This window comes from Nelumbo nucifera, chromosome 3, assembly GCF_055504915.1.
Source record: "Nelumbo nucifera cultivar China Antique chromosome 3, China Antique-T2T, whole genome shotgun sequence".
NCBI classification, from domain to species: Eukaryota; Viridiplantae; Streptophyta; class Magnoliopsida; order Proteales; family Nelumbonaceae; genus Nelumbo; species Nelumbo nucifera.
Window position 1 is genome coordinate 90,401,471 of NC_142651.1, and position 25,917 is coordinate 90,427,387.

Here is a 25,917-nt window from a genome sequence, read left to right on the forward strand (position 1 = left end):
AGCCATCCGATTGGATTAAGCAGTGGCTCCAATATACCACTTAATTCCAATCCGATGGTTGAGATGCTATCAATTTCCCCCCGTGATCATATTCTATTGAAAATTTATGGTCCGTGATGCCACCATGGAGAAGACAGCTGTAAAGGAGCGCCCGCAACTCTGTTGGTAGATCCATCACCTCAAAGAGTTAAGCCAATCCCATCTTCAGCCTGAGAGCTGAGAGTTCGGATTTGTTCTTTCTTCCATCAACTACTCCTCCGATTGTTTCAGAGTCATAGTTCTTCTTCTCCATTTGCTTTCGTAGATTGTTTCTTCTGGGAGAGTAGAAACAATGGACGTGTTGCGGAAGCAAGCGAGCAAGCTCAAAGAGCAAGTCGCCAAGCAGCAGCAGGTGCCTATCCTTTCCCGGCTTTTATTTTCTCTTGTTTTCCTTCAGATGTTATCTCTGCAGAAGCACAGATATAACCCAATTCGATAAACACATTTCGCTGCTTGGATCTTCTTCAATTATCGGCATAATCTGCTATTTTGACTCCTGTGTTGGTAGAGTTCTTATCTGAATTGGAATAAGTGAACTTAGTAGGAAACTCTGCATGGGTGCATGGGAAATATGCAAACTTAGAATGTGGGTTTATGAATTTGTAATAATAAATCAGCGCCGATATGGGCTTAGGCTGCAGATTGTAGACACCAAGAACTCAGTAGAATCTTTGTATCAGATCAGTTTGGGAGTCGCTATTTGATTGGTACAATATAGAAGGCTTATTTGAAGAAGAGCTCATTGCAATCTGATGATTGCAACGATATCCAATCTAGTGCAACAGGAATCGGTAAACAATGTGGTTGGGAATTGGGAATTTTGAAGTTTGAACAATGTTCAGGCAATTTTTATCAATTTGATAAGCTAAGGGAATCCTTAATCCATCTCTATAGGTGTACTTTCTATTGGGAGTTCTCACAACATCAAGATTTATAAATATCACGAGAGATCTATCAGTTTTAGCATTTCGATTGTAGAATTTGGTAGGTAATTAATTTCTATTAAGCCTATTTCATAATAGAAGAATATGTTGGAATGAATAAATCTGTAATGATAGAATGCCGCTAATAAAGTTTAGTAGTTAGTACTTTCTGTCAAATCTGCAAATATTTCTTATTTGTACACTATCTTTTTAAAATCACTGAAAGATCGTAATTTAATGCTTTATAGTACTAGAAGCATAAGGCATCAAATCGTACCATCTGTAACCATTGAAAGGCTCAAGTCATATTTTCTTGAAAAGAAATTTGCAGATTCTTTGTGTTTAAGTGAATTCATATAACCACCACCATCTATATCAAAGAAAAAGATATCACTTGGTCACAAATTTAAGGTTTAAGTTTGTATATTTAATTTGAGTAAATATATTAACTAAACAAAGAAAAGTTACTAATGGAAAGCCAAAACTGGAAAAGAATTAAGTAGAAAGGAGCCAGGCTTGGAAAACATGACAATATGTATTATTAGTATCAAGCCAATATGGGCATGACATATACCTGCACTTTCCTGGGCTTTATGGTTATTTTCTGATATAAGCTTGTATTCACGTATTGATATTCTTAGCTGATGTGTGCTTACTAACCACCAAAATATTTACAAATGTGATCACAGTTTCTAGATCCCCTGAATTTTTTTTTTCTTTCATTTAATCAAGTGCTGCTTAGGTAGTTTTCTTTTGTCATGAAGAGTCACAATTGATGGCAATTTTTGCTGATATATCTTGGTTTTTGAGTTTCAGGCGGTAATAAAGCAATTCAGTGGGACTGGCTATGAACGTTCTGATATAATGGTTACAGATGAGGTTGAAATGCAGAGGCATCAACAACTAGAGAAACTGTATAAATCTACTCGTGCAGGCAGGGTAAAGATGGTTTATTTAATGATTATGCCTCACTTAATTTGCAAATTTAAAAATTGTTAACTATAAAATAATTGTTTATATCCCATTTGAAAAATGTTTATATCAAATAGAACAAGATACTGTAATAGTTCATTTTTCAAAAAAGATACTATAATAGTTAGGATATTATGATGGCGGTTTCCAGTTAAACATAATTGTTAGCTCTTGTCCTATGAGATATTTATTATATGTTATATGTTAAACATAACAAGGCCAAAAGAGATTAAAAAAGTTGCAGTATTAACTAATGGAGATCAGACTTATAAGACCACTATGACTTTGTCTTTTTTAATTTCTTTCTTTTGTTTTTGGGTGGGTGGGTGGGACAAGTAACTGAATATGAATTTTTTTTATGAATAACTGAATATGAATTTTGATAAATAACAAAATTCTGAACAGGCCCATATGACCAAACTTTCAGCTTTCTAGATTTGCTCTACAGAAAATGGAATTGGAACCTAAAAGTCAATCCACTTGCTTTGTACAAAAACAGAGAGAGACACCGTTAAAAACTTTATACTTGAGAGAGAATGCAGTTAAAGTGATGGCAGACCTTAGACAATGGGCCTGTTACTTGAGCTTGTGGTGAATGCCTTCGACATTCAAGGCTTTATTTTTTTCGTATAAAATAAATGTCAGCCAAGTTCTATTCCTTGGAGATAATATTTCAGAAGCTGACAACATAAATATTTTGGGCATTAACTGCTAACCCAAATTCTATTCCTGAACTCATGCTTGACCACAATCACTCTCTGCTACTAGCTGTCAGGGTGCTCAGTGCACCTCCATAGCCATTTAACTAGGAAAGCTTTGTTCATTAGAAGGGCAGCCAACCCACTGATGTCTGTAGGTGCTAAACCTTTGGCAATAAACAGCACCACCAAAAATCTATTTTATCTTTTGTGGCCATTCTATGGAAAGTGTAAAGGAAGTTTGATTGGATTTCCCAAGTTAGAGTTGCTTACCTCTATTTTTTTCCTTCTAACGATAAGGGTTCATTAAAATAAAGAAATGAACATCTCTCTCTCTCTCTCTCCACCTGCAAAACAAACCCACTGCTATCTTCAATGATCAATCTTTTGTTTAACTAAGTAGTTTCATCCGACAGGCAATCCTTGTTATCATCTACTTGCTCCTCACCTGCCCCAACCTTGTGGCCCATGAGATCTATATCTTCATCATCTACCACTCTTGGATTCTATATGATTGGATGTGTGTTACGTGTCATATTTAGTGGGCTGTATTGGGGCCCACCAGGGCCATATTTGTTGGGTTAGGTAATTTGTCATCACATTGCTAGTTGTTATCCTTATCTTATTATTAGTCTGTTAGTGTTAATCAATCATTGGGGATTTAGTGGGTTCCATGGCATTTAGGGGATTATGTGGTATTGTTGAAGTAGTCAAGAACGTGGGTCCTTGTTCAATTGGCCATAGTTCATATATTTAAGTTGTATTTTAGGAGTTAAATGAAAATATTGGAACTTATCTCAAATTGGATTCTTGTTAGACTTTGGAGGTCTAGAATGCTGGGTTTCCTCGAATTAACCTAGCCTACATTCTTCTCTTTTCGAACACTAAGAGAGGAATGTACCAATTACCAAATGGTATCAGAGCTGACAATATAAATATATCCCTGTTTTGAGCACTGACTTGTTCAACTGCAAGGAAAGGTCCAGATATTGGCAATGAACCAAGAGAAGATAGGGGAGAGAATGACCCAAATGTTTGAGTCCATCTCTACTCGTCTCGATCAACTTGAAGCTTCCCATCCACCATGCAGGTTCTATGGAGATCAACCATAGTGAGAACCATGTGATTGAACCATTAGTTCCCACCTCGCGTCCTTGCCAAGAACAACTTGATGAGTTTCTCTAGTATCTCTAGTTTCTCTCATTCAAAAGTCTCAGTCCCAGTTATGGTGGCTCTTAACTATGATGATCATGGAGAAGAAGATTAGAAGATAGGCACAATGGAGAGCCTAGCTAAAATCTCCATTGCCGTATCCACCAAAGAGACCACCGAAGCCATCTCCGATGAAGTGAAGGAGCATCTCCAGTGGTTCGAGGATCAAAAGGTGGCTTTTGGTGCTGCTGTAGAGACCGTAATCAAATTGAAACAACATTTGGACAATGAGGTGACGATAGCAACGTTGAAGCCGTTGAGAGTGGTGAGAATGTGGCAACGGAAGGGAAGAAATCCAAACCAGGAGGAGCAATGGAAAGAAGGTTGACCTTGGATAAATGGAAGAAGCTTTCATCCATGTAGTCCTTAATACGGATCTTCACACGAAGTAGGTCCAAGATATTCCTCCATTGCAGCAACAATCAGCCACGACTCTGCTACTCTTCCTCGTCCATTAAGTTGAAGTGGATTGTTTTTGGATCTACGGACTTCACCCTCCATTCTACTTGTTATTTGCAAGATACCTCATCCACCTATTTCCCTTATTACAGAATTTCACATCTTGTTTCATACCTGCCATCTTGTTTCCTGGCATCATAGAAAATTCTCCAAAAATGTTGAGGGTGAAGACCATACAGGGAATGATACTTGACTTTGACAACAACTAGGATGATGAAAGTCAAAGCAATCGTGGAGGTTCAGATGCCAACCGGGTCAAATGGGTCGATGGTCCGACCGCCTGGGTCAATGGTGGTTCGAAAATGTTGGTGAAGGATAATCTTGGTGAGTGAGAGAGGGTAGTGATAATAAAACTGGTGTTATGATTTCCCCTGGTTACCTAAATGTAAAGATGATGTCCATCAAATTAAGTGGTGAGAATTATGTGCCATGGGCTAAGTCGGTGGAAGTGTTTCTGAGAGCCAAGAAGAAGGTAAAACATGTGAAGGAGGAGAAACCCTCATTTGAATCTCATGGGTATAGTGAGTGGGAATAGGAGGATTGGTTGTGGAATAGCGTGGAGCCTAGAATTAGTGTGAATTTTATGTTCTTGGATGCAACCAAGGAGATTTGGGACCATGCTAAGAAACTTTATTCTGGCCAAGATAATAATACACCAGGGTATACTAACTTTTTTAGGTGTACTTTAATATGAAGTAGGGAAATCAGAGCCTAGAGGAGTATTATGCTAGTATGCGAAACCTTCATAATGAGCTTAATGTGTATCACCCATTGACTCCAAATGTTAAGATTCAGCAACACAATAGGAACAACTTGATGGGACATGGTTTTTAGTGGGATTGAAATTTGAATACAAACCTGTTAGGGCACAAATACTAGGCAAGTATGCTCTTCTCTCTCTTGAGGAGGTGTTTGCCCGACTTTAAAGGATTTCTATTGAACCTTCGGAGCATTCTACCCTCTTTGACAAGTTTGTTTTTGTGGTTGTGAGAGGGGGAGGTCGTGGGAATAGAGGTGGTGGAGGTGGACATGGACTTCTAGGGTACCGAGGTGGTCCTATGTTTAATTGTACTAGTGGACGAGGTGGAGGTCGTGGTAGAGGACGGAGTATTGGTCCTAGGACATTTACATATTGTGGGTTAGAGGGACATATTGTCAACTTCTATTATGACTTGCATGGCCCAACCAATACTTGGGCCAATCATGTTGTGACTAGTGGTGGTGGTGTAGTTAGTGAGAACCAGTAAGCTGATCAAACACCTTCCACATCTAAAGGTGCTTCTGGGAAGCAAATGGTGAGTGTCCCGCATGATGAGTATGAGAAATTTCTTCAGACTTACTCTCAACACAACACAACTACCCTTGCTCACTCAGGTATGGTTTGCTTGGCATCCAAACCTTCACATTGGTTTATTGATTTTGGAGCCTCTGATCATATGAATGGAACTCCAAGTGTGTTTTCTTCTCTTTTCCAGTCTTCCACATCCCAAACAGTTACCCTAGCTAATGGTTTTACCTCTCCTATTTGTGGTGTTGGTGATGTTGACCTTACATCTTTATCTTTATCCTTTGTTTTATATGTACCCAAATTTCCCTCTAACCTCATGTTTGTTAGTAGATTGACTAAATCTCTTAATTGTTCTATCACATTTTACCCCTCTTCTTGTGTGTTTCAAGATCTCAAGATGGGGATGAAGATTAGTGAAGGGCATGAAGCTAGTGGATTGTATTATCATGATGGTGGTGGTTTGAAAGTAGCACTTCAATCTTCTTACTCCTATCCAGTGGCACTGTAGACCAATGTTTTAAAACACAGAGGCGTGAAGCGAGGCATTCCACTACCTAGAGGTGTGAGGCATAATTCAGAATGAAAGAGGTGTAAGCCTCCTTAAGAGGAGGGGGGTTAGGAGGAGGAAGGGGAGGAAGATGAAGAGGAAGGAGGGATCTCATTTTTTCTTTATTTTTAATAAAAATCTTTTATATTAAGAAGAATAAAGATGCATAACGTTAGTTGAAAGGGGGGATTGTTAGAGTCGAGAGCATAAGGGTAGTTTAGTCTTTTGTAATTTAATTAAAGGTGAGTTGTCTATTCTATCTGTGTTTAAGTTGCGTGTCCCATTTTTAATGAGGGTCATAATTGTCTTTTGTATTCTAATGCACAAACTATAAATAAAAGGTGGGTTGGCTGAGAGAGTGTGATCTTTTTCACTCTGGTCAAATCCTTTATTTCTCTCCTCTTTCCTTTCTCTTCTTCTTCTTCTTCTTCTTCTTCTTCTTCTCTCTTTCTTTCTTACTTCAGACCTAGGACTGAACCGATGTTAATTGAACCATTAACACAAGGCATCTACACTTGACATGAGTTAAAATGTATAGGGCTTTTTGGTGTTCTCATTGCCTAGAACAGAAAGAAATGTGTGGGCGTGAAGCAATGAATCTCTTGGACTACTTTGAATGCTTCCCAAAGGAATACAAGATAGGAACCAAAATGGCCAAGGCATGTTTGGATGTCAAGGTAAGTTTGTTATTGCTGTAGATGACAAAAATGGTGACATTGAAAGGAACCTCATCATGGCATCATCTCTTCCAAATACTCAGGCCATGGCATCTATAGTTAAGCATGAGCTGGGAATTGTATCCATAAGCATGGAAAAGGTGATCTGGAGATGCTAAGGCTTCTATTGATGTTGCCAGAAAGCAGAGATGAAGACTCATTTGCCCCAATTCCAAAAGAACATGGGTTTCCCAAACTACTCCCATCAAAGTTCAATTTCTTCCATCCTTCATTCGGGGGTGACCACACCTCAAGGATCTTTTGATTCCTTGAAGATGAGTCAGCTATTGACCTCCAATTCCTAAAGAAGTCATCCATTAAAGTTTCAAAGTCTCCACCCAGTGTGTCACCCTTGCTGTAATAATCTCAATATAAGTGCCTCCTTGTTTTTTCTTCCTTTTCCCCAAAAATCCTTGTATTCCTTTTCTCCCAAACTGTCCAAATCACAGCTGCCCTTGCACATTTCTACAATTATTTGCCTCTTCTTTTTGTGTTTCTCAGAAAAGGCAAGCTAAAGAGCCTATCCAAACTAACAGGAGGGATAACCTGCAACTAAAGAGAGAGCAAAACCATTCCCAAATACAGCAAACGAAGGGGCGGGAGATTAAGAGGTGGTAAGCAGTCTCACCATTCAATTAAAATGTTGGAGCTTATCTCAAATAAGTGGACTTTGGTGCAATGGTTGGGTTGCTCTTTGCGACCTGGGTGACCAGGGTTCAAATCTGGGAAACAGCCTCTCTGTACGTGCAGGGTAAGGCTGCATACATCTGTCCCTCAGACCCCACATTGGTGGGAGCCTCGTGCAGTGGGCTGTCTTTTTTTTATCTCAAATAAGTGGAGCATAGTTCATGTATTTAAGTTGTATTTTGGGAGTTAAATGAAAATATTGGAACTTATCTCAAATTGGACTCTTGTTAGAGTTGGAGGTCTTGGGTTTCCTTGAATTAACCCAGCCTACGTTCTTCTCTTTTCCTGCACCAAGAGAGTAATGTACCAATGTGTTTGATAAACCTTCTCTGAGCAACTGCATCATTTCCAGAACTCAAAATTTTATCCTTACATATACTATTAGCTCCATTATCACTGATTTTATGGATTTTCCTGCTAGGATAAATAGTTGTCCCACTCTTGCCATGTGTACATGTGTGGGAGAGGGGTACAGCTTGATGCAAAATCATTCTCCAGTTAACCACCAGGCAACCTATAACTGAACACACATACATTGCTGGCCTGCTGGGGATATGCATTTCATGCTTGTTTGACTCAAAGATGAATCTGTGCAGCCAAGAAGGTATTCCAAACATGCCAATAGGCTTGATTTTATGCAGTTTCCATGTAGATTTTGTCAAGCACTGAACTGATAAAAATAACAAATAATAATCCCCAAGCTATCGAAATGGTTGTTGGAGTTTACTCATTTGCAGTTAGTACCCCCATTAACAACTTGCCAACTGTGTATTAACTCATTGTCAAGGAGATAAGATGGATTCTGCTCCTCCAGGTTCATTCAGATGCTAGCCAGACAGTGGTCAATGGAAATCCAAATGGGACTTGTCCAGGATTCTTGGTTGGGAGAGATTTGGTTCTTATTTTGCTGATGTTCTGCAAAGATAATTGGACTTTGCAGACTTGCAGTTGCTTGACTGTAAATTTTAAGCGGATGGCTCTTCATGGGTTATGCATCTATTTTTGGTTTTTTCTAATTTAATTATTTTTTGGTAGTCATGTGATGAGATATAGTTATTTTGGTTTTTATTCCCTGGCAGGATGGAGAATATTATCACACTTATTTCTTTTTTAGGGGGGTGGGTTCTATAATTAACTAACAGCAATCTATGCAATAAATATTCCTTGGAAAAGCAAGAGTTAGGAAAAAATAGTTGGTTGTGATGTGATAGAGCAAGTATATTACATGTTCTTATCCTCATTAGTTTATGAATAGGAAGGTAGATTCTCTTGCTGACGAAAGCTCTCCTGGGCTTTGAAATTTAATTGTAAATATGTACTTTATTGATTGATGGTAAAGAATAAAATTATGTACAGGTTAAAAGTGCAGAGCACCCCAATACTCTAGATTGATCAATATAGATTCATTTATTTTTTATTAGTAAATATAGATGTGATTTCCTAGATAAAAATACTAGTAATGAGCTAATAAAGATTGAAAGTAACATTAATGCAATTTTGCTAATATTTGTTCCAAAAGAATTTTCTATGTTGCAAGTGTCCCTTGAGCCCCCAACCTTTCCTCTAAACATGAAGTTAGGTCTACATACCTTTTGTCTTGGATTTTTATCTTTGGTAGAACTTGTTTTGTATATTATTTTGATTTAAGAATTTCAAGATCCCCCATCTCTAGCTTGATTCCAAAGTTATATCTTGCTTAAGATTTTCTGTTGTTTCAGGATTTTCAAAAAGATGTTATTCGAGCTGCTGAAACATTTACAGCAATAGGATGTAAGCAAATTGAAGCAGGTGAGGATTCTAGTATATCCTCAGATCATAGTGATATGCTTTTGTTACTAAAAGTCACTGTATACATTGGGTATTTCTTTCCTTTTTACTTAGGGGCCATTTGATAATGGCTGGAGTTTCTGACACCAGAAGATAATGTAATCTAGTTAGAGACTACACTAACACAGCTAAAGGAACTTTACAACATAAACATTTTAGATAATAGGTGCCCAACATGTAGTCCATGTAGACATTTAAGTTCTTAAAGAAAGTATATCTGAATATTTACTTAATTTTAATGGTTTAACCATCTAACTTAGATATTGTTTTTCTAAGCTATCTATAAATGGTAAAAATGAACAGTTGAAATCATATTTCAAGTTGATCCCACTTTCTAATCCCGTCTGTCTTAATGCTGCAATTGGGACCGCTCGCATCTCTCTCACTCCCAAAGAGGTGGAGGAATTCGCCCCCAAGATTCGACAAGTCATAGATTGTGCAAATCGCAAAGTGTGATGACGGGAAAGTTAAGGAGAAGGGTGACAAGAGGCGACGAGAGGCGACAGGAAGTACGAAGATGAGAATGTCGGCGACGCGGAGGGAGAAATCCACAAGTTGGAAAATGGATTAGATTCTGGTTTCAATAAGATGCGGTTCAGAGGTGATTTAGGTGGCCTGGGTAGGAAGGGAGGCAGATGGGGGGTGGAGAACGGGCACAATCCGAACAAAAGAAGGCGAGGTTTGAAAGGGTTCCTCTCCTATAAAAGTGTGGTAGGTGTAGGGATTTGGCTTGGGTTTGGGGAGACGATCATTCGAAGGGAGGGGAATCAGCAATTTCTGGAAACGGAAAAAAGGGGGGTGGAAGCCAAGACAAAGTTTTTGAAGGACTGCTTAGTGGGGTGCTTCGAGAGGAAGGTGGGGGTGGTAGAAATAGAATTCGGCGGCAAGAAGTTGGGGGGAGGTGACAGGGGTGAGGATCAAAAAATTAATAGAAGACTGATACCTGTTTATCTTTCTCTCTAGGGAGGAGGCGGAATGGGTGTTGTACAATGGACCTTGGAGGCTAGGACAAATCTGACTGGCGATTGATTGGTGGGTAGATTCAGCAGGGTTCCTGCCGATAGAGAAGAACAGAGAGATACCTTGACCAAAGGAGACATGGATCAAGGTGTTTGGCCTTCCGTTGCAGCTTTGGTGTCCAAAAATAATAGAGGGAATAGGGAATATATGTGGGGCTTTTTTAGGGATAGACGATTCGGTGGAGGAGTTGAGAACCTGTGAATGGGTTCGCATCAAGGTTAGAACAGATGGAGAGGTGATGGAAAAGATTAAGATCGTGACAGGTGATTCCACGTTCTAGATCTAGATTTAGGAAGACTGGAAGAGAGAAGACCGGTGGTGGAGGAAAAGAAGAGATTAGAAGGGGAAGAGTACCTAGGGGAACTGAATCCTCTTGGAGAAGCTAGAGAAGAACTGGAGCAAGAGGTAAGCAGAATGGTAGTGCTAGAAGAGGAGGTGGAGGATAGCGGAGATAAGGGGTGGTTATCGGAGGGAAGGAAGAAAGAGGAAAGGAAGAGGGGACATTTGAGATCCGTGCCCGAGACGGGGTCAACTAGGGGGACTGGCTTGGAAAGTTAGCAATCCCTACCCCACCGTGCGATGGAACCGAGTATCAATGGTCAACAGGATAAGGAGATTCAAAATTTAAATAAGGTCCAAGGAGTGGGATTTTCGAAAGAAGCCTTAAAGGAAACTATTTTGGAGTGCTTAAAAGAATTGGAGTGGATGCCAACAAGGCAAGAACACCAAAGAGGGGGACCACTGAATTTGGCGAGCATAGTAGGAAGGACCTTTGGGGGTGGTTCGGGCAAAAGAGAACCAAGGAAAATTAGTGGGGAGACCAAATCCATCCCAGACGGTCCAAGCAATCAAATTGAAACCGAGACCTAGCTAGTTTCTCCGCAAGCCCTTCTGGGATCTTGGGAGGGTGAGCGATCCTGGCCACAGGGACTGAATTGGTTAGTCTCGACAGAGAAGATCTTCTCGGCAGATAGGGATAACTGTGCTCGATTGAAGACTGGTGTGGAATGGAGATGCTCAAGAGACCTATAAAGCGCTTCCTAGAGTCTCCAACACCTCAATGGTGTTGGGGGAGGATGTCCAAGCAGCTGAGGCGACGACGGAGATAGGTTTAGAGGACTCAAATCCAGAAGAAATAACCCCATTGACCATAATTGAAGTTAGAGAGGAATCTACCCCACAGTTCAATCAGTTGGCTGAAATCCCAATCTATCAGGTGCACAACTCTGTTTTGTTTCAAGAGGGTGAACAAAGAAGGGGAAAGGAGGTGGTTGTGGAGGGGAGAGGAGTGAGGAAGTGAGGGAGGGAAGAAGGTCGATTCTACATTAGCCTGGGTGACCTCAAAGCTGTTGGGGCTGGGGAAATTTTTGGGGGTGTCTATAGAGGGGCGGGAGGAGGAAACAATTAGCTATTTAGAGGGGATAGAGAAGAGGTTGTCAGTGGAAAAGGAAAAATTGAAAGCCAGAAAAGGGGGAAGCTCTTTCAAGAAAAACGGGGAATTGCTAAGCCTTGCGTGGGGTTTGAACGAGAAGGCGGGAAAAGGGGAGGGGCAGGTGAGGGGAGGGGGAAAGAAGGGGTAGAGGAAAGTGATAGGCGGGGACATAAGGGGGGGGGGGGTGTTTCTTTCTGTGTTTTCTTAATGGAGTTAAAAATATTGTCTTGGAATGTGAGGGATTTGGGGTCAAGGAGAAGACGGATGGTGGTGTGTGATTGCCTGAAAAGATGGAGGTTGGAGGTGGTTTTCTTGCAAGAATCCAAATTGGAAGTGGTGCAAGCTGAAACAATCAGAAGTATTTGGGGAGAAGGGGAAGTTAGATGGATCTACAAACCAGCCAGAGGAAGTGCAGGAGGGCTAATTACCATGTGGGACAGATCGAGATGTAAGCTGATCAACTCCTATTGTTGTGGATTTCTCCATTTCAGTGGAATTAGAATGGGAGGGGGGAGTAAGGGGTTTGTTTACCAATGTCTATGGCCCAACTTTAAATGAAGAGAAGGAAAGACTTTGGGGGGATTTATCGGATGCAAGAGGGTCCTCCACATTCCCTTGGGTTGTTGGGGGAGACTTCAATGTAACCAGTTTTTTGGAAGACAGAAATGGGGGTAGAAACGGAGCTAGAGACAGAAGGCATTTTGCAAACTTTGTAAATCAATTTGAACTGATAGATCTCCCACTAAATGGGGCTCAATTGACATGGACAAACAACCAAGAGGAGCCTACCCTAGTAAAACTGGATAGATTTCTGGTGTCCCCGAGATGGGAAGACCTATTCCAAAACCTGAATCAGCAAGTTTTGCCAAGGCGTTTTGCAAACTTTGTAAATCAATTTGAACTGATAGATCTCCCACTAAATGGGGCTCAATTTACATGGGAAAACAACCAAGAGGAGCTTACCCTAGTAAAACTGGATAGATTTCTGGTGTCCCCGGGTGGGAAGACCTATTCCAAAACCTGATCAGCAAGCTTTGCCAAGGCCAATTTCAGACCATTCCCCTCTTCAATTGGTATGCGGTGGGCAAATCCGAAGGAAGTCTAGCTTTAAGTTGGAACTCGCATGGTTTGAGGAAGAAGACTTTGTGCCTTTTTTAAAAAACACTTGGTCGGAATTTCGGGTGGTGGGTACAAGCTCCTACATTTTAGCAAAAAATTTGGGTGCAATTAAGGAGGCTTTGAAATCTTGGAAGGCAAAAATTTGGAATAAATCTGAAAATGAAAAGAGGTGTCTGGAGGAAATTAAAGAGATTGATTCAGCAGAAGAAAGAGGTCCCATCTCAGAGGAAGAAAAGAAGAGAAGACTGTCAGCAAAATTGTTCCTAGACAAATCTGCTAATAAGGATGAACTGAAATGGAGACAAAGAGCCAAGGTGAAATGGCTCAAGGCTGGTGATAGAAATTCTAGCTTTTTTCATAAAATGGTAAAGGCTAGAAATAGGATAAACAGAATTGAAAAGCTGGGACTGGAGGGGGAGGTAGGGGAATCTTGGCAAGATAAGAAAAGAATGGTTATAAGTTTCTTTACAAAGCTCTTCAAGGAAGATTGGAAAAAAAGACCTCTTCCGGAGGGAGTTAATTTCAAAAGAATCTCGAAGGACCAACAGAGTGGTTTGGAAGCTCCTTTTTCAGAAGAGGAAGTTTGGCAGGTGATAAAGAACTTAGATTCAGAAAAGTCCCTGGGGCCGGATGGGCTCACCATTTTATTTTATAAAAGTTGTTGGGATGTGGTGAAAACAGATGTTATGCAGGTTTTCCAGGACTTTCATAGAAATGCTTCTTTGGAAAGAAGCTTAAATGCTACTTTCATATCTTTGATCCCAAAAATTGAAGGAGCCACAAATTTGAAGGATTTCAGACCTATTAGCCTCCTAAACAGCTTCTATAAGATTCTGGCCAAGGTGTTGGCAGAGGGGTTGAAAAAGGTGCTGCCGAGTGTGATCTCCCAAAACCAGTTTGCGTTTGTCCCAGGTCGCCAATTGATGGACAGTATTTTAGTAGCCAACGAATTAATTGATTCAAGGTTAAGGGAGGGAAATCCGGGTCTTCTTTGCAAACTTGACCTTGAAAAGGCTTATGATAATGTCAACTGGAGATGTTTGGACTGTGTATTGAATAAGATAAATTTTGGGCAGACTTGGAGAAACTGGATTAAAGTTTGTGTCACCTCTCCAAAGTTTTCAGCTGGTTTCTTCAAAAACTCAAAGGGTCTTAGGCAGGGAGACCCTCTCTCCCCTCTTTTGTTCATTTGTATGATGGAACTACTTACAATCTTCATTCAAAAGGTAGGGGAGGGGGGTGGTGGAAGGGCTTTGAGGTGGTGCCAGGAGGGGAGAAGGTTCAGGTTCTGCAATTCGCAGATGACACCCTTTGTTTTTTGGAAGCCAATGAAGATCACTTAGATCTTTTAGTGGGAGTTCTAAGCTGGTTCGAAGTGGTGACAGGTCTGAAAGTCAATTGGAGTAAGAGCAGTTTAGTTCCAGTGGGAAAAGTGGAAAATGTAGAGGACTTGGCAGAGAGATTAGCATGTCAGGTGGGATTCCTTCCTTCAAAATATCTGGGACTTCCCCTAGGAGCAAAATGCACTTCAGCTCTGATCTGGGAACCAGTTTTAGAGCAGCTAGAAAAGAATTTGGCATCTTGGAAAGCGAGATACTTGTCCTTGGGGGGCAGAATCACTTTGTTAAAAAGCTCCTTGTCCAACTTGCCAGCATTCTATCTCTCTTTATTCCCAATCCCAAGTAAAGTGGCCAAAAGGATTGAGAGGCTGCAAAGGAACCTTTTGTGGAAAGGGTGGGAGGAGGATAGGAAGAAAATCCACTTGGTGAGTTGGGACAAGGTGTGCTCTCTGAAAAGTAAAGGAGGGTTGGATATAATAAAAATGAGGACCTTTAATAAGGCTCTTCTTGGAAAATGGATCTGGAGGTTTGGGTTGGAAAGAAATCACTGGTGGAGGAGGTTAATGGCATCAAAATACAACACAGACAGAGGAGATTGGATTACTACTTCTTCTGCCCCATCTCTAGGCTGTGCAGTTTGGAGAAAAATAATGGACATTCTACCTATTTTAAGTAGAGGCTTAAGCCCCATTCTTGGGAAGGGTAATAGGCTGTCCTTTTGGAAAGATCCCTGGTGTGGAAATACTGCTCTTTCAGAGAGATTTCCACATCTATTCCAGATAGCTGATCATCAAGATGCAGTGGTTGCTGATTGTTTTGAGGTGGCGGGAAACTCAGTAGTCTGGTGCCCTTCTTTCAGAAGAAAATTTCAGAATTGGGAAATCCCTGCATTGGCTGAACTATTAGATCTGCTCTCTTTTCAACCCTTAAACCTGCTCAGAGAAGGCCATCTGGATTCCAGATGGCCTTTTTTCAGTCAAGTCATTTGCCAATCACATAACACTGAGTACTGCTGAAGATATGCCTGCTTCTAAAATCTGGAATCCAGCCGCTCCCTCAAAAATCAATGCCCTAGTGTGGGCTACAGCTCTAGCAGGTGTTTAACTAAAGTACACCTATGTAAAAGAGGGTTTCTTGTCCAGGACCAGAGGTGTGTGTTATGTGGTCAAGGAGTGGAAGATAGCAGCCATCTGTTTCTACATTGCTCAATTTCTGGTAGATTATGGAATCATTTTCTTAGTTCGGTGGGTCTTGCCTGGTCAATGCCAGCTTCGGTGAAGGAGATGTTGTGGAGCTGGGGGTTTAATGGGTTTGCCAAAGCTTGCTTCAGCTGTGTGGATGATCCATTCCGGCTGCATTAATCATCACTATTTGGGCAGAAAGGAACAAAAGACTATTTCAGAATATCTATAAGGAACTGGTAGATCTGATTTCTATCTCTGTTGGAAAGCTGATTTCTTGGATTTCAGTCTCGAAGGGTATCCAGGCTGCTGAATTGGGGGCTAGACTGAATTCTAGGAGCTTATGGAATTTGTAATGTTGTTATGTAGGGGTTTTTTCTCCATCTAAGTGTTTAGTTGGGGGGCCTTTGTACTTTGTTCAAGTTTTTTCTATCAATAAAGTTTACATTACCTTTTCTCAAAAAAAATGTGGATTTGATAGATTAAAAATCATTTTTTGATATAAATGTGGATTTGATAGATCATTTATTCCTTTAGTTTATAAAATATCAATTTTGAATATTATTCTTTTTAATTTTTAGTTAGAGTTGTTGAACATAAAAATATATATTTGTTTGGATTGCATGTGGACACAAAAGTTAAGGGATACACCCTTGTTTGTAGCATATCACATATCATCATGCACCAATACCTATACGGTATGCCCTGTATTGAGTGTATCATATGGATATTTCTATCCTCGTTTAGATCCTTTGTTAGAAGGGCTATACATCCCAACTGGAAGTAAAAAAACATGGCAAACAACCAAATGCTTTCACCCAAAACTAACCCCTGAACAACTATCACGAACAACAAATAGAAAACCAGATCTCTGAGGCTGCAGTCACATAAATATGATGGATAATCTCCAATATTATCCTAGCAATCATCATATAAAGTACAATCATGCAATTCAGACCAAGAGCTCATAATTTAACAATGGATATGTCACTAAATAGGGTGGAACGGCGAAACAAGATTCTTGTAGCTGACTCCATATAGTTAGGATAAGGCTTAGATGAAGATGATAACGATGCAATTCGGATCCACCCTATGTTCCCTACCCACCAATCCCACCACATCTTTCCATTACACCACAAATTTTAATCTTTTTCTATATTTTTTACTTTGATTAGTCATGATGAGTTTTGATGTGATGATGCCCTTAATCTGTTTTTCCCTTGCATTATTCAGGGACCAAGCTAAGTGAGGACTGTTGCAAATATGGAAGTGAAAATAGCCATGACAACATTCTAGCCAAGGCTGCATCTCTCTATGGTGAGGCTCGTGTTCATATCGAAAAAGAGCAAGAAGACTTGAATAAGCTGTTAGGCTCACAGGTCGGTTGTTTTTTTTATGTTACTGCTTTGTTAATTTCATTATATGGTATAAGTACATGCTAGCATCTATTATCTGTCTTGAAAGATACACACTATTAACTTATTCCAGAGAATTAAGACTTTAAGAGGATCTATTTGATTCTCCAAGACTTTGAACTTCTAAGAATTTATGGAGGTCAATCAATCAGATTTTGGGGCCAGCTTTTGGGAGACCATTGAAAGTTCAAATATTATATGCTAAATATTTATAGTTGATTTGTATTCAGGTGCTATCTCCTTACCCTTGTCTAGAAGTGTATCTTCTCTTTTTTCTATGAATAAGATTTTTATTCTACTATCCACAAAAAAGAAATCCTAAGAATTTGTGTGTTTTTTATCTGTCATTTATATTGCAACTTCCAGTTCAATTTTTTTTTTTCTAATTGATGTTTTTTCATTCTAGTTAGAAAAAAAAAAGAAAAACAGAAATTGTCAACTCCAACATTAAGTCATAGGCTGGATTTTGATATACAATACAGGTGTATGTCAAATTAATTCCGTTCCCGCTCAAGGGGCCATTTGGTAATTGATGAAGTAGCTAAATGAATGACTTATTGTTTTGTCTTTATGTGAATAAAATAAACAAATAATAAAATATTCAACTGTATAATAATCAGCCCAGCTTCAATTACACAAAAAGACATAACAATAAGCAATTCAATTCATCTAGTTCAGCTGTTATCAAGTGGCTCACTGGATCTTATATCGCAAGTCAGTGTGGTATTTGCTTGATGTTTGTAGTTTTGACAATTGGAATGGAATGAAGTTATGGGTAAGAAAAATGAAAAACAAATAAGAGGTGTTTGAAAGATGAAAAAGGCCTGAAGCTGCTTCAACTTGAAGTTACACAAAAGGGTATATGACAAACTGTGTGACCAGTTTGTGGTTAGTCTAAGACTTGAGAACCTGTTGGAGAACTTTGTGGTTACTCTAAGCTCTAAAGAGTTGAAAATAGGTTATGTGGCATCTGTTTCGCTCACTTGTCCGTTTCAACCTCAGACAGTGATGGTCAATCAATCACTCATACAGTTGCTCATCAAATTCATACTTTTGCCTCACAGTCATATGATATGATGATGTGTTCTTTAATTACAATTTACAGTCTGTTTAAGCTTTCCAGCCATTTAATTTGTTCATTAATAAAAATGTCGTTTAAAATGTTCTATGAAGCAGAACATGAATGATAACTTACTATATTTGATGATCATGTTCTGTTTCTATTGAGTGGTTATCAAATTGCACACTTGGGTTTCCTTCTTTTTTTTCGTTGATTTTATTTCATTTACCTCCTTTTTTTGGGGGGGGCGGGGTGGAGGGTGGTTTGGAATAGAGGACGAATATCCATGCACTATTATAAATGATCTACCATTACCAATGTTCAGCATAATGTTATTACTTTCTTTGTACACATCTCTACTATCTGAAATCATCAAGACAGTTGATTTGGGTTAGTTTTTTTAATGATATTTAAAAGATCATTAGGGTCATTGAAATTCAATGTTTTTATATTTAGTTTATTTTGCAAGCTCTCAGTGTCACTAATTTACATTGAACACCCTTCTATAATAATTAGGTATTAACCTATTTCCATTTGAATTTTCTTAGTCACTATTGTGCAGTTCTTAGTAGTTTATAATGCACAATTTCAATTATATTTATACATATCTATATGTTTCCAGATTTTGGAACCCTTGAGAGCAATGAGCATTGGTGCCCCTCTAGAAGATGCTCGCCATCTTGCTCAACGATATAGTCGAATGAGACATGAAGCAGAGATGCAGGTAACCAGACAATTGGGCTCTCCACAACAATACTATCATTAGGTGCTATATGTTTGAACCCTTTAAACGTTCTATTCTATGTGTTAGGCTTGTCATTATTTTATCTTTTTTAATTGATCATACAGGCAGCAGAAATTTCTAGAAGGCAAGCAAAAGTAAGGGAAGTTCCTAGTATTGAGAACAATGCAAAGCTACATGCAGCTGAATCTAAAATGCAGGAACTGAAGGCAAACATGGCAGTTTTGGGCAAAGAAGCAGCAGCTGCATTAGCTGCAGTTGAAGCACAACAGCAAAGGCTGACATTCCAGAGGCTTGTAGCAATGGTATGCATTTTACAAAGAATTGTTCTGTGATCTCTGTTATTACTAGAACCATAAAGGATTTGGGTGGGTGTACATGGTTGATTATGGTGCTTTGAAGGTTGAAGGAGAAAGGACTTATCATCAGAGAGTAGCTGCAATCCTAAATGAGATTGAAGCTGAGGTGATTTCTGCCTTTTTTTTTTCTATCAAGAGAACTATCTTTGTGTGTTGCAATTGAAACTCATATCATGGAATCTGCTGCTGGTAGATGGTCTCAGAGAAACAGCGGAAAGAATCTGCCCCTCCTGAAATTTCATCAGGTGGACGTTCGGAGAAGACAACGTACTTCCTAGCAGAAGTATATTCCAAATATCCCAAAATTCTAGATATAAATTTATTACCTTGAATGTTGGAAAACTCACATGTTGTTTATTTGTTGCAGGCAGTGCATGCTTTTAATGCTTCATCAGAGAAGGAGCTGAGCTTGGCAGTGGGTGACTATGTTGTTGTCCGGAAGGTTATCTTGTCCCCCTTCATCTGGTCATGTTTTGAATTTCCTTTAATCTTAAATTAATCCAGGAAACTATTCCATGGGTGGAAGTAACAAGACATGAATTAAGCATCCTTAGTTAATGATGGATATGGCACTGAACAGAACAGAATGGCAAAACAGGATTCATGTAGGAAAACCCATATAGTTGGTACAAGGCTTAGATGATTATGATGATGATGATTCCTTGGAAAATCAGATCTTTGTATCTGATAAATTTCACTTGTTTTTTTTTTGGTTGGTATAAATTTTCACTTGGTCAATATACTTTAACTATGTTTTGTTGATTCAGGTATCTCCATCAGGCTGGTCAGAAGGAGAATGCAGAGGTAAATCAGGATGGTTTCCAACAGCATATGTGGAAAAACGCCAAAGGATTCCCACCAACAAGGTGGCTGCTGAAGTCTTTTAGTCTTCCTGTGTGAAATATTCAATTAGTTTATTTTGGTAAATAAATGTCAATTAGTTGGAACCTTAATTTTTATGAAGAGAAAGCTTCCAGACAGCTTGATCGTTACAGGACAATATGATTACTTAATATAGTTTCTGTGCAGGATGCCATTTATTCTTTTATTAGTTTGTTCATCTCTCTCTCATAGAATTATTCTTGAAGGCTACATGAAAATCAACCATTTCTGAGTCTTAAATAGAAATTCGACAAATTTCTCTTCTCCTTGCAGCCTTGACCCTCTCTCCATAACCATCCATAGCTTAGTCACATATGCCTCACCACCTCTCACTTACAAACCATTTATCTCCAATAAAGAAGGTTCTAAACATAAAAAGCAAAGTATTAAATAAAATTTCAAAGAAAAATATATAGTATTCATATTAGTTTGTTCATCTAAAATTTCAAAAGAATATTGTGTGTAATAAAAAGGAAATTAGCTGCAGGGAATGCGTTTTACTCATAAAATTTTTGATCATTGAATACTGTGTATGAACTATTTCTATCTATCAACAACCATAATAGATTGTGAATCTATTTTTGATAAACATAATAGCTTGTGAATATGTGGAATCAAATACAATGGGAAGTAACAGTGCGAACATTTTATTCCATGTATTTCCTCAAACCACCCCTTTCGTAACTTATTGGTCATTGCTTGGAATGATGATGTCGAAGTCGCTGACAGTCCACTCTGCAACTTCGTTATCACTAATGTATATCTCAGTTCCGAGATCAATTGATGGCCGATGTCTCTCTACTGGCTTAGTACCTGGATCCTGTAAAACCAATTCAAGAAGAGATATGTTATATGATACTAACAGGTCATGAATGAAGACATTAAAGTAGTAAAACCAGAAGCTCAGACCTGGTAAAAGTAAAGTGCCTGAGACAATCTTCCCACGTCCAGCTCCCAAGTTCTGGCATCTCCAATCCAACCCTCTCCTTTCTTTGTGGGGTACCCATAATCTCCCCAGGCTCGGTGTGGCAATATCTGCAATATCTCCTGAGGTTGAGGATTGCTGTATGCATCACATAAGTTGTATGGTTCCTCTAGATGTTCTGCATTCCCAGGAGCACAATACATATGGTAAGCCTCATAAGGGTAGTTTGCTGTGTCTGTGCGATGGATTCGAGTTCCATTAGGGAGGGTATGATAAGGGGGGCATGACTGAAGGCTATCAGGTTTGCACCATGACTCTGTGCTTGGGTTGATGATCATCTCACTGTATCTGGTGACATCACTAGTGATATCTCCATCACAAGGCTGACCATTGTTCTTCCAGCAGCTTCCCATGTCCATCAGATAGAATTGGCTCCTTGGGCCTCCTCCTTTCTTTATGTCCAGTGTGAACCTCACTTTGAAATTGGGTGATTTTGGAATCTGTAATCATTTAATATACATGTTCTTAGAAAGTAGTGAAAGCTTAATTTGAACTAGAATCATCAATCCAATGAAGTGCTTTTGCTCAATTTGTATGCCTATTTCCTAAATAAGTATGTTATTTATCATTCAATGGACAAGAAAAATAAGAAGTAGAGCTTACAATCTTTGACATTCCTCTTGTTTGGTAATGATATCCCCCAGATAATCCTTTAGTAGCATCTGACCTTAAGTAAAGCATTAGCCATGGATACTTGTGTGAAGTCTGCAACACATTATGGAAGACCCAACTTCCTTTCCCAACTTCCTTTTCCCATGTCACAGAGTAGTAAGAGGTGTTAACAACAGGCCCTTTTGTAACATCAGCATCCAAGTCCCATGTGCCATACAAACTTCCCCTTAGTGTAGTAGCAGCTCCATCTGATCCCTGTTGCAAACTGGTATAGTTGTGGAAAACGTAGGGTATGTTCATGCACCCTTTGCCAAAGCATGGGAACCTTGACTCCTGTGGAAATGGTTTGGACTTTTTTCCATTCTCTGGGCACATAGCAGCTAAAGTGTCCATGTTGCCACTCTTGAGCATGAGCATCCAAAATTGCCATGGCCCTGGTTCATCTTCCACCTGGCATTTGTTGCCCAAGTATATCTCTTTTAGGGCAGCCAAACGGTCTACATTGTGGATGCGCCGGCCGATGTAGGAGTTTACTTCACCAAGCTTGTTCTCTTTCTCGTGAACCTGGTGGATTAATCTTACTTCAAAATAAGAGAAGGCAAATTGGAGTACGAAAAGAATCATTTGGTATTGGGGGGGGGGGGGGGGGGGGGGGGGGGGGGGGGAGGTTGATGCTAACCCTATAACCAGCTACCAGCTGTGGAATTTGTTATCGCCCTATAACCAGCCCTTGGTTACTCGGTCTAAGCTTTCAATTTACTAAGACACCCTAAATATGATGATAAAGTATTATAACTAAACACCTAAAAAAAGAAATCGATACACATAGAACATTAATTCATTTGCCATTACAAATAAATATAATAACTACTAAATAATATATTAAGTGTTCTATTGAAATCCAAAAATTCATGGCAACCTAATCTTGCCATATAATGGCTACATATATAGTCTTAATTTCAAAAATATATTAGACCCATATGAGAACGGAAGAAGAAGAAGAAGATCCATCAATAACTAAGCGACAGATCATATATAATCAGCTAATAAGGTGGTTTTTGGGACCAATGCCGATTTATCAAAAATCGGTAAATCAATCAGAAATTAATTATTAATAAAATTGGGTTGAAAATAGGAATCGCTATTTTCTTTCCTCTTTTCATGAAGTTCTGATTTTTTTTCAATGGTGTGGCAGCTCACGTGGATACGGGAGATAATTTACATTAAAGGAAAATCACTGGCTAATAATCACTATCAAACAAACACATAGCCGGCTGGCATGGCAGCAATGGTACCAAACAAACAATTTCTTTGAATTTTCTCAGTGATCTTAGAAATCAGTGATTTATGAGAAATCTCATCAGATTTCACAAAGAGAACTGAATAATGGATAAAAAAAAAAAGAAGAATGAAATTTCTCAAAGGAAGAAAGAAAGACTAACGTGGGACTGAAGAATTGTCTATGTCGAAGCAATCAGCCACTCTGGGACTTCCCATAAAGGGAGCTTCATATCCAACCTCATTGCATTGATTCCAAGCTTCAATGGCCACTCTCAGCCCGTCTCTTCTCATCCCAGGATCTCCCACTGCTGATACATAATTCTGAGCGGAAGCAAAGCCCGATATGTCGCAGAGAAAGAGAAGAGCTAACAGAAAGAGAGTGTGGAGCTCCATTAACGTGAACTTCTGCGTTACAGCAATGAAGCAATCGACCAGAGAATGAAGAATATATATTTGTGTCCATGTTAAGATAAGAGCAAGTCTTGTCCTCACCTGTATTCCAGCTAACAATCGAACTCTAAAGGTTTATCTCTTCTTATCGTTTGTATAGTTTAAATGTATTCGAACTCAACGTAACGTTGTAGAAGTTCATACAAATACAACCACTGAAACTCACCGAATTCACCTGGTGAGATTATCACAAATCTCTCTCTGTCTCTCTCTCTGATTCGAGGTTTTTCCCATTGACGTGGACGGCAGCAACTCTTCGTCTGTACCTTTCGGACTGAATTTTGCACCAGTTATTGCTGTCAAAGTGGATGGACTGAACTATCACGGAGGTCGCAATTTCCTCCTCTTCTGAGAGGTAGAAAGCTGATGGGCTACCGAGACCCACCTAGATTCATTGGTTCCTCCTCAGGTAACAATAGTTCAACTTCTTCTTCTGCAACTGAAAACCCAGAGTACACCTCTTACCGTTGTTGTTTAGACCAACTGTAGAAAGCTGTAACACTACATATGAACTCTGGACGAGGACGAAGCTAGAAACTCTTTATGAGTTCCTGCTGTTTCCTGAAGTGTAAAATAATTGCTGATAAGCTTGATGTGACTGGACTGGGCATCCTGATTCTGAACTGTTTCCTGACTGGGAAGCATTTAACGTGCTGGTTCCCTCACTTTTCATACGTGTATTTGGTCCAATCCGATCCAGTACAATGTGAGTCCATTATAAATGAACCAGATCCAATCCAATCCAATGGATGTTTTGGACCAATTTGGATCAGTCCAATTCAATATTTGGATCGTTCAATTTATTCAAATTCAGTTTGATTTAAATTGATTTTAATCCAAATCCGGTCCATTGACACATTCTTATCTTGTATCAATGGACCATGAGTTTAAGAGGCAGTTTTAAAATCGTCAGTGGTAACAATCTATTGTGTTCAATTATGCGTTCATGAATTCTTCGACTATATAGGGACTAGGGAATCGGTAAATTACAACTGTAGGCTGTATATGGGCCTATCTATAATGACATTTATCAATGTCTTCAATTCATCCGCTCTGGCTCGCTCGCCTCCACTTCTATAACACTCTCTTTCAACTAGTGTTATTCATCTTTGTTCTTTTTAATATAAAATATTTTTATTAAAATCCTTGTGTTTGGGAGGATTATGCCTCTTACGTTTTGAACTACACCTCACACCTCTAGGTAGTGGAACGCCTCACACCATGTTTCCGCATTTTAAAACATTGATTGAAAGTGGCACCTAAGAGCCTATTGAGGGGTTATGAGTCCATTATATCATCTCACTTGAATGACTAGATAGTTAGGGTCATGATAGATTGCAACTTTAACTTATTTTGTTTGGATTTTTCTTTTCTTTTTTTGATTTTTTTTAGCATTCATCAGGAGATTTTTTCAAGACTAAACCTTTTTTCTCATGACCATGTTGCTTGTAGTTTGGATGGAGGTTGGTGAGTATTCCTCGAAAGGACCATGAGGAAGGTGAAATGGGTAAAAAGGAAAATATTTTTGGATTTTTTTTGTTTTTCTTTTATTTTTTTTTTAAATTGAGGTTTTAGAAAAGAAAGGCTAGGTCCAAAGTGGCTTGTAGGGGATTAAGATGTGATTATGGGTGGCTCAACGTAAGTGTTGGGCTAAAGATGGCCTCCCCTTTTGTTGATCCTTCAGGGCTTTCGTTGCCCCTTACCTAAGACATAGGAGGTTAACTCAAAGAATCCTTGTCTCACTTAAATTTATTTTTTTGGATTTTTTATGTTGCTAAAGAAATTGAGAATGTGAGTATCTACTTTAGGAAAGAGTTTAGGGGTCAAATTTCAAGGTTCATGAAGGAAGGGCTTAGGTCCATTCATGGGTTGCAAATGGTGAATGTGTAAACATAGGTGGCTCAATAGGGTAACAATCGGCCAAAGGTGGCTTGTCTTTTGGTGAACCTTAATCAACTAGTCTTAGATGATTTGGGAAGGAATGTAATGGACATTTTCTATTTTTTTCTTTTATTTATTTTATTTTATTTTTTCTAGGCACTTTGAGCTTAGGAAGTCCATTTATACCTGAATTGATGACACGCTTGGCACTTGCTGGATATGGCTCTATTGAGATGTCATGCTGAGGAGTTGCACTAAGAGTTGATAGGCTGACTTGTCATGTTGAGGATATCACGATGTTGATCTATCATTCTGATTGGATGTCTTGGCATGATGCGGATCAAGGTGCCTTGTCATGCTAGTGACTTGCCATCTTGTGGATTAGACTGATCATTAATGATATGCCAAGTGTTGATCAGATGATGAGTGTGTTAATGGTGATCGATGATGATGCGCTTTTGTTCTTGCTATGATTCCAACTTTCCATGGTAGAGAATCGTAGACTCCAACATTTCTAGGATCCATTTGATTTTTAGTGTGTAGTTAGCTTCACATGGCAATAGGTTGAATCCTTCTCAATGTGCTTTAGTGCCAATGCATTCCTTTGTTTGAACCTTTCTTCTCAAGACAATGAAATCCTAAATTTTTTTTTTGAAAATAAATGCATGAATAAAAACTCCTTTTGGATTTTTGAAGTTTTTGCTTTTTTTTTTTTGTTTTTGAGGATTTCTTTTAATTCTTTTGGATTTTGAAAATTTTTTATTTTTTATTTTTTGCATTATGAAACTTT

The 25,917-nt window shown here is 39.1% G+C and overlaps 2 protein-coding genes across 2 annotated transcripts; one reads left to right on the forward strand and one right to left on the reverse strand.

The window, feature by feature from the left end:
• Nucleotides 1–173: 173 nt before the first annotated feature.
• Nucleotides 174–20,084, forward strand: LOC104608956 (SH3 domain-containing protein). Its single transcript, XM_010275082.3, has 10 exons — nt 174–391; nt 1,779–1,901; nt 9,260–9,329; nt 16,694–16,839; nt 18,558–18,659; nt 18,785–18,982; nt 19,080–19,142; nt 19,230–19,319; nt 19,404–19,478; nt 19,804–20,084. The coding sequence occupies exons 1-10, from the start codon at nt 332–334 to the stop codon at nt 19,921–19,923; spliced, it is 1,047 nt and encodes a 348-aa protein (XP_010273384.1). The 5' UTR covers nt 174–331; the 3' UTR covers nt 19,924–20,084.
• Nucleotides 20,085–20,492: 408 nt separating this feature from the next.
• On the reverse strand, nt 20,493–23,330 carry LOC104609019 (uncharacterized). The gene is made up of 4 exons (XM_010275204.3): nt 22,958–23,330; nt 21,507–22,096; nt 20,828–21,343; nt 20,493–20,738 (listed from the first exon to the last, which is right to left on the reverse strand). Exons 1-4 carry the CDS (start codon nt 23,187–23,189, stop codon nt 20,604–20,606), a joined length of 1,473 nt encoding a protein of 490 aa, XP_010273506.1. The 5' UTR covers nt 23,190–23,330; the 3' UTR covers nt 20,493–20,603.
• Between the last annotated feature and the right edge of the window lie 2,587 nt (nt 23,331–25,917).

Coding starts and splice junctions, on each gene's coding strand:
- LOC104609019 (XM_010275204.3), bottom strand. CDS start 23,189: ATGGAGCTCCACACTCTCTTTCTGTTAGCTCTTCTCTTTCTCTGCGAC. Junction 22,097..22,957: donor AGACAATTCTTCAGTCCCAC/GTTAGTCTTTCT, acceptor CTTATTTTGAAG/TAAGATTAATCCACCAGGTT. Junction 20,739..20,827: donor AGGCACTTTACTTTTACCAG/GTCTGAGCTTCT, acceptor TTGGTTTTACAG/GATCCAGGTACTAAGCCAGT.
- LOC104608956 (XM_010275082.3), top strand. CDS start 332: ATGGACGTGTTGCGGAAGCAAGCGAGCAAGCTCAAAGAGCAAGTCGCC. Junction 9,330..16,693: donor ATGTAAGCAAATTGAAGCAG/GTGAGGATTCTA, acceptor TGCATTATTCAG/GGACCAAGCTAAGTGAGGAC. Junction 19,479..19,803: donor ACTATGTTGTTGTCCGGAAG/GTTATCTTGTCC, acceptor TTGTTGATTCAG/GTATCTCCATCAGGCTGGTC.